General features: G+C 34.2%; 1 protein-coding gene and 1 pseudogene across 4 annotated transcripts in view; both read right to left on the bottom strand.

Annotated features, from left to right (window-relative positions):
- Positions 1-1,190, bottom strand: part of LOC145222323 (uncharacterized) — a 44,535-nt gene extending 43,345 nt beyond the window's left edge. For all 3 annotated transcript variants that reach the window (XM_080088419.1, XM_080088420.1, XM_080088421.1), the window contains exons 1-3: positions 1,036-1,190; positions 604-727; positions 3-156 (exon numbers count right to left, since the gene is read on the bottom strand). In XM_080088419.1, coding sequence (XP_079944545.1) covers positions 3-156; positions 604-727; positions 1,036-1,097 — 340 coding nt within the window. In that variant the 5' untranslated portion in view covers positions 1,098-1,190. The remainder of the gene's footprint in view (positions 1-2; positions 157-603; positions 728-1,035) is intronic.
- Positions 1,191-5,229: 4,039 nt separating this feature from the next.
- Positions 5,230-12,368, bottom strand: LOC145222334 (kelch-like protein 3; annotated as a pseudogene). The gene is made up of 12 exons (XR_013859312.1): positions 12,307-12,368; positions 12,100-12,223; positions 11,836-11,989; positions 11,550-11,764; positions 11,124-11,267; positions 10,639-10,714; positions 10,479-10,579; positions 9,755-9,953; positions 8,960-9,097; positions 6,157-6,315; positions 5,703-5,847; positions 5,230-5,463 (listed from the first exon to the last, which is right to left on the bottom strand). The product of XR_013859312.1 is annotated as a kelch-like protein 3 (transcript).
- Positions 12,369-13,086: the final 718 nt, after the last annotated feature.

The following is a 13,086-nucleotide window of genomic DNA, read 5'->3' as shown; positions in this document are numbered from 1 at the left end:
ACCTTTAATTTCAGTGTATTCTGCATCATCCAAAATATCTAACATGTTTTCTTTTGTAATTTCAATTTCACCAGAATAAATAAACTGAAGGATATTTGCAAGCCGCTGATGCGGAACCTTTTGCATTTTAACAATGCCTTCATATTTTTCCTTCATCTGTAAAACAGGCATCAGGAGAACATTTATATTCACAAGAGCAGCTAATCATTATATTTTATGCACACATTGTTATAGTACATTTAAATTTTCTTGTTTGAAGGTAGCTAATTTTAAGTCACCATTAGTGATGCAATAGCAGTGGTCTTTAAAGTAAGTGCAGATACCAAGTAACAGTACCATTATATATATATACACAAATAATGAGATGCGTTCCTTTTGGTCAATTAACTGGCATTGGTAGGGTTTAATGGTCTTTTGCACACATATGTTCACCACACATGTATGTCCACATGCAAAAACTGCCATAAAATTGTATTTTTAAATTCACCATTGTTTGTTGGTAGTAATTGCTGGTACTAAACACCACATTTTACAACATTGTTATGCAACTTAAACAAACACAAAATTAAAAATTAAGTTGTCATTTTTTGCACAATGAATTACCTCAATAGTGAACATTCTTCTGAAATAATTGGAAACAAGCATCAATACACTTTTATGAACTTTGAACTGCTTTCCCTCGGACTCCAGTAACAAATCACATGTGGAATCTGCTGCATTTCGGTCACTATGTCAATAATTATAAGTTGTAAAATTTGGAATTTCATTGAAGTACATAATGGTTGCCTGTGTACTTTGGAACACTATACATTGGCAACTGATCATAAGCTTAATGAAGACAATTACAACCCTAATAGACTTCAAAGGGGCAGTTTAACTGATGCAACTCCTCATGTCACTGATGATGGCATTAGCATTTCCTAAAATGTTTGAATACTAAAGCATGTCAATTATAAAGTCTATTTGGGCCGTAAACTTATGGAGTTTCAGATATTTGAACTTTATTCTTTTCATAAATTGAAATTAAAAACTTACTCATTAAGTAGTTGGCCCAACCAAGCTTGGTGTTTCATAACACCATCAATGATGGGTGCCATGGTTAGTGAATGAAGTTACAACCAATACGAAACCTAAGGCACAATGTTATATTTTCTTAACATACTATGATATTTGCAAACACTACAAAACAATCATTTTATCTGATCCATAAAAATGTATTTTAAATGCTTTTTGTAGCTTTTGTGCAGAAAGGTTTAAACACTAAATTTGTGACCAAGTACTTTGTTTGTTCATTAATTCTAATTTTTTTTCTTTTTCTAGGCGAAAGAAAGAATATGCAACACGTAGCTGCACAATGTTAAAACGTAAAAGAAGATTACAATAAAGTGGGTTTGGCAGCAACCCAGTCTGCAAAGTGTGGCAGCTTCACGCGCGATTTTTTTTTTGATAAAACGTTTTTGCACGCCAAGATTTGGGGTTTGCACGCAAAATTTTTGTACCAAAGGCGTTTTAACTGGCCTATCTTGGCCTCTTTTACTTGCTTTGTGCCAGCTGAAATAGGTCTTGCACACGAACTTATGGGTCGTGAACACGCACACGTGGGACAAGTAGGTCTGGCACGCACGAGATCTCGTCGGCAACTGCCATGTTCTGCAGACTGTGCAGAAACGGCAACATTAGTAAAACCAATTACGGTAGGCATTAAGTATAATAGTTAACTGCGACCCTAAACTGCTAATCTAACTGTTTGAAACATTATTTAGCATCACCCTCAAAAATGAAAGAAATCTGGCATTTAACCACGTCTTACATTACTGCAGTATTAGTTTTTATGCGAACTATTTTGAAGTTACTTTCTCCTTTGTGCACTGGTCTCATCTGGATGGGAAATCCCCCAACAATACAGAAAACGGTACAAAATTAAAAATGTTTCTTAGATGCAAAAATATCATTGAAGCAAAATATTAAGCTATTTATTCCAGTTTTTTGATTATTGAAGTATGGCTCATGCTGTAAAATCTTCAGTGGCACCACTACACTTAATGACATACAATAAGTGCAAAAAAAACTAAAAATCTAAAATCAGTAACAAAACTAGAAGGGTGGCTTTCTGATATACTTCCATTTTATATATTCTATACGATATTTACCAATTTACTATACACATCATTTGATCTACACATATGATTGTTTTTGTAAACAAACAAATAATTTCAATTGATTCTCTTGCTTTGACCCAGATATTGTCGTCCAAGGTCGGGTTTTAAACACAATTTTTTCTAGAAAGCTGTTTCAGTTGTGTTACAGACACTTTAAATTGAAAAGCAATTTGCTACAAGTGGACACATAACAAATTGTTTTTTATTTAACTTTGTTTCGCAAAACCATTGACCTGTAGTAACCTCTCAGGGTGCACACACCAAACGACTGTTTGACCTGTTGACACCGTTTTCAATAGCACTGTTCAACAACACCGTTTAACCTAATTATGGGTCCCCTTCCCTGAAGGGGACACATATTGTTTTTGTCCGTATTTTTTTTTTCTTTTTTTCTTTTTTTCTTTTTTCTTTTTTCTTTTTTCTTTTTTCTTTTTTCTGTCTAACGCTGGTTTGTAACGCTCGTTTGGTCAAGAAAGAGTGCTTCAAATTTATTCAAATTTGGACATATGTTAGATATTAATCCAAACTTGGTCCACGTGAAGTTTGACCCCAAATTACCCAGCGGTTCACCCACAGGCCCCCGAAACGTAAAATTTTTAACGCTGGTCTGTAACGCTCGTTTAGTGAAGAAAGCGTACTTCAAATTTATTGAAATTTGGACATATGTTAGATATTAATTCAAACTTGGTCAACCAGAAGTTTGACCCCAAATTACCCAGCGGTTCACCCACAGGCCCCCGAAACGTAAAATTTTTAACGCTGGTTTGTAACGGTCGTTTAGTAAAGAAAGAGTGCTTCAAATTTATTCAAATTTGGACATATGTTAGATATTAATCTGAACTTGATCCACCTGAAGTTTGACCCCGAATGACCCAGCGACACACCCACAGACCCCCGAAACGTAAATGTGTCTAACGCTCGTTTGGTCAAGAAAGACACTGTAGGCAGAAGTCCCAAGAGAGTACGTTTACGAATAATAGGGCAGAGCGGGAGGGCTCAGCTTGACGTCGGACAGACGTTTTACGAGACGTCGTTTCGGTGATTAGAAATCAGCTGTTTTGCACAGCAATGCATGTCGTTTTATTAAGTTATCACTCACATTTTCAGTTTTGGCAAAGGTTTCACACATATGACGCGATTTAAACCTAATAAGCGTGCTTCGGTTTCGTATAATGTCAAGCAAAACTTTGTTAAACAAACTAAATATGAAAAAATAAACTTGACTTTTTTGCAAGATAAAAGTTTTTTTTAAATGCTCGTTGTTAGGTTGGCCGCTGCATGACCACGGGTTACTTAAGGTCAATTAGTAGGTATTACTAACACAGTTCAGAACTTTCTTTCGCCATAACGTAGCGTTTTTTGTTTTTTTTTGAATCAAATACTCAAGGCATGTATAAATTAGGTCAAACGGTGTTGTTGAACACCAAGGACGGCGTGCTATTGAAAACGGTGTCAAAAGGTCAAACAGTCGTTTGGTGTGTGCACCCTAAAGGTTACTACAGGTCAATGGTACTCGTTTTGCGAAACAAAGTTAAATGAAAAACTCGTTTTGCGAAACAAAGTTAAATGAAAAGTTATGTATACACTTGCAGCAAATCGTATTTTAATTGTCTGTAACACAACTGTTACAGCTTTCTAGAAAAAAATTGTATTTAAAACCCGACCTTGGACGACAATATCTGGGTCAAAGCAAGAGATTAAATTGAAAGTATTTGTTTCGTTCTTTTTTAATGCTTTTGTAATTATACGACAATAATAGTGCAAAAAAATACAACAAAATTTTTCATTGTTGGGTTAACGCTTTCTAAAAATTTGTTCTTAAGAATTTAAAAATCACCGCAACATTTGTTTACCGTAAATCCGCACAAACACGCGTGTGGGGACCCATTAGTTTTTGTTTACAAAAACAATCATATGTGTAGATCAAATGATGTGTATAGTAAATTGGTAAATATCGTATAGAATATATAAAATGGAAGTATATCAGAAAGCCACCATTCTAGTTTATACATGCCTTGAGCGTTGATTCCTAAATTTGTTGCAAAAAAACGATACGTTATGACGAAAGAAAGTTCGTGTTAGTAATACCTATTAGTTGACCTTAAGTAACCCGTGGTCATGCGGCGGCCGACCTGACAACGAGAATTTAAAGATCATTTATTGCGGCGTTCGAAAAAGTTAAGTTTATTAAATTTCATATTTATGTTGATCAACGATGTTTTGCCTGACATAAACGAAACCGAAGTACGTTTATCGAGTTCGAATTATGTCTTAGGTGTAAAACCTGCGCCAAAACTGAAAATGCGCGTGTAACTTAATAAAACGACACAGCATTGCTGCACACAAAAAAACTGATTACTAATCACCGAAACGACTGTCTCGTAAAACGCCTGTCCAGACGTCAAGCTGAGCACTCCCGCTCTGCCGCCTTAATCGTAAACCAGTGAATTCCTCCCTTGGGACTTATATCTGACTGATATCGTACACTTATTATGGATTGTAAGGTAACTGGCAAAATTTTAAATACTAAACGAATATCCTGCTTAAGCGATTGTTAACTTTTTCAAATATTTCTGCACCATAGTGCATGTATTTCTGCCTTAAAATTAAAACCGTTTATTTCGGGGTTTAAAGGGTAAAAAATAGGTGAATCCGAAAAAAAGATACAAAATTCTTAAAAAACTAAACTAAAACTTTATGTAAAAAACTAAATACATGTAAAAAACTTTACATTGCACCAAACAACAAAGCATGAAACTCCTAGATGCTGTACTTTAGTCAGTACAGCCGTTTCAAAAAAAATACGTTTTGGGGGCCTGTGGGTGAACCGCTGGGTCAATCTTGGTCAAACTTCAGGAGGATCAAATTTGGATTATTAACTAACATCTCTGTAAATTTGAATAAATTTGGAGCACTCTTTCTTGACCAAACGCGTCTCACAACCCAGCGATAGACAGAAAAAAGAAAAAAAATACGGACAAAAACAATATGTGTCCCCTTCAGGGAAGGGGACCCATAATTACAGAAATGGTTTTTGAGAAAACAATCATGACAAGAAATTAAAAACTGTATGCATTATGAACATTTTACAGCTGGTAGACTTGTTTGATGCTTAAATACTCTTTCACTTTTATCAAGTTTATTTGGCTAAAACATCATAGTCAAATATCCAAATCAACTTAATGTTCAAATTGCAACAACTGCAGCAGCATAAACTGGTTGCTGTATTTCAAATGCAATTGTCCAAACATCTAAAGTTAGATCAAACACTTCAACTGATTTCAAGTCGTTTCTGCCATCCCAACTGTAAAACTTACAAGGTTAGTAATTTGTAGCATACCAATATAATTTTTGTTTACTGTATCATTACGTTTTCATTTAGTATAAATCAATATGACATTATATTAAAAAAAATACAACATCAATTACCATGTTACATAGTAAATAAACTGGCACTATCACATTTGTGACCCATTTCAAAAATGGTTTCTTTTGATTCTCATTTTATAACTTATAGTCTGCATGAGTATTAAAGTAACTTACCCGCCAATGACAAATATTTTGTTTCCAAAGACACAGGCAGATGGCATGGAGCGGGCAATATTAAGTGGTGCAACCATTTGCCATGTGTTTAATTTTGGGTCATATTTTTCAACTGTGTTTAATTGACGATTTCCATTCCAGCCTCCTGTCAGACACAAATGCAAAAAAATATGCACAAAACAATCCTAATAGTTGAAAAAAATAACAAATTATTATCTGAGCATGTTTGTAGCATCATAGTATGTCAATTGCTTGCACATATGTGCACTAACACTTTAACCAGATCCCATTTGCTACCAGTTGACATGTGTTATTTGACATGATTTGTTAGTAAATTTAAAAATGTGGAATTTAAACAGCAAAATAGCATCTTATTCTTGAAGTGTTACTACCATTTATTTGTTTAATACATGCACATTTTTTCTATTGGAAAAACTGCTTGAAAAAAATTTACCTATTGCATAGATGTTTCCATTAAATACAACACATGCCAACATGCTTCTTGCTTGATTCAGAGGTGCAATCTCATTCCATACATCACTCCTCACATCATAACATTCACATGAGGACAATCGATTGCTGCCACCAGAACCTCCAATGCAGTAAAGTATACCTAAGAGAAGGCAGACCAATACAAACAGTGTAAGTTAGAAACAAAACATGCACATCACCGGAAGCTTTTATTTGTATGTGTATTAAGCTAAAAGTGTATCATGTTTAGGAAATCCAGAACAAACCTTGAAACCACCATGTAACAAACAAAGTATCAGCAATCTTATTGTATTCTTTGCCTATTTGTGTGTTTATAATTAGTCAAATCAATCAACATGGTTACAACATTATTGTTACAGCATTATCCGCTATATTAATTTATTCTGTTCAGTGGAAATTTATTAGTTAGGGGCACATGTGTCCATAATAAATGTAAACATTAATGCACTACTCTCTCGCAGCTGTTATATTACCTTAAATTTCATACAGTCTGCACAAAATTTTGAATGTACGACTTAAACAAATGTCACAATCATTAAAGCTGATGCTGCAAATATTGAAAACACATGCTGCAAACAATTTGTACTGTTTTTTTTTAAAAATGCAAGTACAAGCTGGAGAACAAAATGCTTAGTATGGCACTCCACTATAAAGTGCTTTCTCTATTATCTGATCTAATTGGGAACCCTTGTTTAAACAATTCTTCTGGAAAACCAAAAAAATAGTACCAGTGAATTTGTATTTAACATATAGATTGTCTGTTTAAACATGTGTCCTACATTGAACATTGTCTTTTGAATATAAACTAATGACAATTTCAATGATATAGGATCATTTTTTGCCAATGCATTGAAAATTGAAACATGTAGCATACATTATAAACTCAGAGAGTTCATTTTATACCACATAGCCATGTTTATATTGTGACTGGTAAATCAAAAGTTATTATGGGTCCCCTTTCATGAAGGGGACACATCTTGATTTCACTCAGTTTTTTTTCTTTTCTTTTTCTTGTTTTTCTTCTTTTCGTGGTGAAGTTTGTCCATGCACTTTTGGCATGAAATCTTTGGTGGATTTGGATGAAACTTTCACAGATGGTAGATATAGTTATGCAGATGTGCCACCTGCTTTGTTTGACTTGATAACCCCAGTATTTACCCCGCTAGACCCCAAAGTGTAAAACGTTTTTGTATGTTGCTGCGCACCACAAACAAAAGATTTCTGTGGTGTAATAGTGTAATAAAGGCACCAGTACATATGCTATTTTTGTTTGTGCATTACTTGCTGGAGGTTTTTGCACATGCCAGTCAGAGGGGTGCTAACAGCCTTATGATGTCAGAAGCGTTTGACGAATGTTGCTAATAACATCTCTAGTGGTCAAAATTTTAAACATTGTCAGAATTGGGTAAAATTTTACAAGACTTGTGAATGGGTCATTGTAATTTCATGTTTTATGCTTTTGGGTGTTGAACCCTATCAGTTACCCCACTAACCCCTAAAATGGGTGAGTTTTTTAAACGGTGTCGGAATTAGATGAAATTTTCACAGCCTGTATAATTTGTCATTTTTAGGTGTCAGTTGTTGTGTTTAACCCTGTAGCCCCAATATTTACCCCTCTAGCCTCCCAAAATGGGTCAATTTTTAAACTATGTTAGAATTGAATGAAATTTGGACAGCTTGTAGAGTGTGCATTTATAAGTGTAGAATGTCGTGTTTTACCCTGTTGCCCCAGCATTTACCCCACTAGCCCCCCAAAATGGGTAAATTTTTAAAACTATGTCTGAATTGAATGAAATTTGGACAGCTTGTACAGTGCACCATTTATAGGTGTTGATTCTTGTGTTCAACCCTGTAGGTCTATCATTTACTCCACTAGCCTCCAACAGTCATGTGCAATTCACGCTGATTTGTGTTATAGGAGCTGATTGTTGTGTTTCAGCCTCTTTTCTCACTATTTAACACTTTTTTTCTCAGACAGACCATGAAATAGAAATCAAAAATGTATAAATGGACTGATTTTGAATAGTTTGTACTCCATGAAGCATATTTATTTATGCACAGTAGAGGCCACTGTGTTTTACCTTACAACACCCAACTTTCTCATGGTTATCTCTTGAAATGTATTATTTAAAACTTTGCATGTGTGGGGGGGCCATGAGATTTTGCTTGCAGAAACAATCAAGGTTATAAAAGACAATGGATGATATGGGACCCAATATAAAATAAGTGTAGAAAATATGTGTTATAGTGTATATGCAAGGGCAATATGTGCTAAGCCACCCTTCTTGTTTAATCTACATTAAGCACAGAGCAATATGACTTACTTTATGTATATGTTGCAATTTGTTTACCAATGCATAAAGACTTCCTATTCAATGTTCAAATCATCTGAAGTTTTCTTGAATCTTACATGTTTCGATGGGGCATGAAATAAATCCTGTTAAGCCTATTGTTTGGAGCATTCCTTATTAACAAGGATCATAGCTTGGGAGGTTTGTAAAACAACATGTTTGGCCTAAAACTAAAGTTTGTTTTTACCTCATTTTTATGTTTGCACCACGACCGGTAATCAAATGTTAGTTAAACAAGTTATGCATAATTATGGAAGTCCTGTAGTTAGTTTTAGACATCCTTTTTTGCTTTGCATTCAATCAAGAATAATTTAAGAGGGAATTATAAAACTGGAAAGGAATTTCAAGTTCAATTCTTATGGCTACAAAAACAATTTCCTTGGAGCAGTTTCTAGCCATCCTTCCTAAACTTACCATTGTAAACAACACTTCCATGGTGACTTCTTGCATGCAACATGTCGCTTATGCTTATCCACTTTTTGTTGTGGATGTCAAACTTTTCACAATTTGAACGTGTTTCTTTGTTGCAACCCCCAGTGACATAGATAGAATCTAAAAAAAAAGAAAATACACTCATCTAATGTTTCATTTTTTTGTCATATTTAACACTGTTAAGTTAAATATCCGTTCATAGGTTCATGGGTGTTGACTGTCAAAGTGTTATACTGTACATGCAACTTTTTGTGCTACTAAAAAACAGTAATGCACAAAGATTGTTTACAAACAACTTTGCCCTTTATCTATGCTTAGTTTTAATGTTACACAAGGAATTCTACATTCATAATCATTAACTAGATTTGAAATTGTTAATGATTGTTAAGAGTTTTAAAATCAGTTGGAGTAAGGTTTAACTAGTTTAATTAAATGTTGCAAATACAATACCTGATATGCATTAGAGAACCTAGCATTCTGGTAGCTGCAGGACATTTTTCAATTATCTACTAATTGCTTTCGACTATTATTGTGTTACAAAACATTTTAATATTGTGCAGCTATTTCCGACTTGGTGATTGCTTTGGTACAAATGTGTTGCTATGTTTTCTTTCACCAGCGAAACAAACTCAACTCAACTTTTTAAAAGTAACACCAATGTTATCCACTAGATATTACAGAAACGGCTATACCTTGCAGTAGCAGCTGTTCTACATGTTACCCAATTTCAAAAGTAGTAAACATAAACAAAACTAATACTTAACAACAAAGACCTACCTTGAAGTAATGCTGATCCACCATCACTGCGTGCTTTTCTCATGTTTGGTATTGCAATCCATCGAGCTTGTTCTTTCAGGTCAAGCATTTCTCCACTTTTGTATGTGTTTGTATCACCACAAGCTTCAGCACCTCCAAAGACATAAACTATATTTCCAATTTTAACTGATAATGCTCCACATCATGGTGTTCGCAGCTCCTGTATGACAAAAAATTATACTACAGCATCCACACTATAAATCTTTATACTGTAATTGTAAAAAGACCTAAGTTTTTTTTTTGGATAAACTATATGAAAAGCATGAAAGTGTGATTAATGAACACCAAACAAAGTCTAAATCATCACATGTACTTTAGAGTAGATTTTCAATTCATAAGTTTTGTATTATTAAACCGAGGATACACTACCTTGCATTAACAATGTTTATTGTCATCATTAAATGATACTGTGCTGAGCCACATGAGAAAATGATACCCAATATACAGTTTAATAGATATATTTATATGCGGTTTATATAAGCTATTGTTGCCAGGCATGTTAGTAGAGATCTTCAAAATATCAAGTTTGTAGAGTGCACTGCACTAGTAACATTCAGTGTTATTTACCCTGATGAAGACGACCTGAATGGGACCGTCGAAATGTCGTAATAAAATTAAATTTGCCAGAATAGCTCTAAAAACTTTAGATGCGGTTTGTTGATGCTTGCAAGAAAACAAATCTTACTGGGAGATGCCTTGCTTGTTTAGTGATGGCATCATAAACAACACAATTTCGTTCTCTACCTTTTCCACTGATTAAAAGAAACTCTTTGGATTGGTTTTCACCTTTAAGAAAGCAAGTGCACAAATTTAGTTGCACTTCAACAAATAAAAGAAACTGATACCTTGAAATTTTGTGTTCATTTTCAGGGAAGCCTGGGTCAACAAGTTTAGACAGTCATTGTTTTTTTTCACCAAGTTCTGTTGAGTAAAATTGATCTAAATTTGTGTATTCAAAAATTGGATGAATATTGACAAAATGAATGTTCCGGGGTCACTAAACTTTGTCACAGTGAGCAATTTGATATTCAGTAGTGTATAGTGTAGCCATATTATAGTCGCACTCTTATGACATCAACAGGTTTGATGAGGTATGTCTTTTCAGTCAGTTGCTCCCAACAAATTTAAATGCCAAAAGGTGGCTACACTAGCTTATATGGTCAATCTATTGTCACCAGCTGCACTAATTAGACCTTATAGGTTAAAAGAATGTGCAGCTGTTGTCATGTATTGACTCAATGCTTTTATAATGATACATGCATCTTGATGATTAATTGTAAACAGTGACATGCCAAGCAGGTTTACACCCAGAGACAAGTAGTACGTTTACCTGATCATAAACTTTATTCAGAGAGTCAACAGACATCAAGAAAAGATCGAGTTTGAAGAAAAGCTTCGCAAACAAGTCCTCACGTTGGAGAGGGTTGTAATTAACCCATTGTACAATTCCAGTAAAGGCTGCTTCCTCATTGTTCTGTACATAATCAACATTAATAGGTCTTCTAAAAATATCTGTTTGTGTCTTTCTGTGTAAAACAGCACATACAACAGAAATAGATATATAAAACAGTGTCATTCAAGTTCAAAATTATTACTTCACTGGCTAGGTCATGACCAAGAAGAATAGGGTAAGTAAAACAATCAAATAGAAATGTCTTCAAATGTTTTAAGACACATGCTTTTTATATTGGCACTTGATAAAATCAAAATGGAAACCTGTCCTATGGTAAGGGAAATAATAAAATATATATCATACTTTGATTCGGTTGTCAAGGATAGAAGACACTTCATCAAATTCAAGTTGCTTAAAATCTTCACTTTGTACAACAGCTTCAAAGTTTTCCACAATACAGAGGTTTGCTTTTGCAATTAAATCATCCAGGTTGTATCGCTGAGCATAAGCTCGACGTTTCAAGCAGTTGTCAGCAGATACAACATTAACGAGAAAGACACTACATTTTGCTTTAAGAGCTACAAAACAACTTTTTTAAAATTTAAACATTGAATTTAATCAATACAAAAAGTCAAGGAACTCAGAAAACCTTCCATTTCAGTGTATTCTGCATCATCTAAAACATCCAACATGTTTTGTTCTGTTATTTTAATTTGACCAGAATAAATAAACTGAACAATATTTGCAAGTCGCTGATGCGGAATCTTTTGCATTTTAACAATGCCTTCATATTTTTCTTTCATCTGTGACACAAACATTTTCCTCGACGAAGTGAAGCGTAAATGTACCATATGTAAAAATTTACCCTACAAGCCAAATTTCGTCTATTTTTAAACTTGTAACAACAAATTACCTCAATAGTGAACATTCTTCTGAAGAAGTTGGAAACAAGCATCAACACACTTTTGTGAACTTTGAATTGCTTTTCCTCTGACTCCAGTACCAAATCACAAGTGGAATCTGCTGCATTTCGGTCACTACATACACAAAAACAAGTTGTAAAACATGGAGTTTAGGTTGTTAAAAAATTTTTAGTCATAAATTCACATTGAATACTTACTCATTAAGTAGTTGACCCAACCAAGCTTGATGTTTCATAACACCATCATTAATAGGTGCCATGGTTAGTGCATAATATTAAAATCAATATAAAACCTAAAAACATAGATATATAAAAAAGTCAACACTCACGAGTGATACAAATTTGTACTGTGCTCTTTCCATATACATACAAGGGACAATATCACTAAGTGTAACAGAACACCAATTACATGTCAAGAAAATTTTAATACACCTGCAATTCTCCATCTTACTACATTTATGTTACTGTGTCCATGTCAACAGGCTTTTGTGGCCAAAACAGTTAATCTACACAAGTCCTCTAGAAAGAATCTGAAAAACTCAATGCTCATTCCAATACCAAGGCTTTGCTTGAAATATTATTAATTGGTAGTCCACCTCCCCCACCTCCCTTCCTTTTTCTCATTAAATGACAAAGATCATGTTACATGTAATACACACCTGTCTATTTGATGTCACAAGAAAACTATTTCTTTGTTCTCTTTCTGTTGAGGATTTCCAACACAGGATTGTACTGAGTGTCTATTCACTGAATGTAATGTGATCTTTCTTTACAAAGATGTGTACAAGGTCTATAAAACCCTTCCCCAATCAAGATTGATACAAACAAGTAATGGGAAGTAGATTTCTCAAATATGTTTTTTTTTTCACTGTTAAATGCACAAATGTTACTGGTGGTTTAACATTTAAAACTAACACCCAATACACATAAGAAACAGTAAACAATTTTATGGTAACCATGTTCTTCAGATGGTAATGA

Source organism: Phallusia mammillata, chromosome 4 (assembly GCF_965637545.1).
Source record: "Phallusia mammillata chromosome 4, kaPhaMamm4.hap1.1, whole genome shotgun sequence".
NCBI classification, from domain to species: domain Eukaryota; kingdom Metazoa; phylum Chordata; class Ascidiacea; order Phlebobranchia; family Ascidiidae; genus Phallusia; species Phallusia mammillata.
Note: the sequence above shows the minus strand (reverse complement) of the source record. Positions and strands in the feature narration are given on the sequence as shown.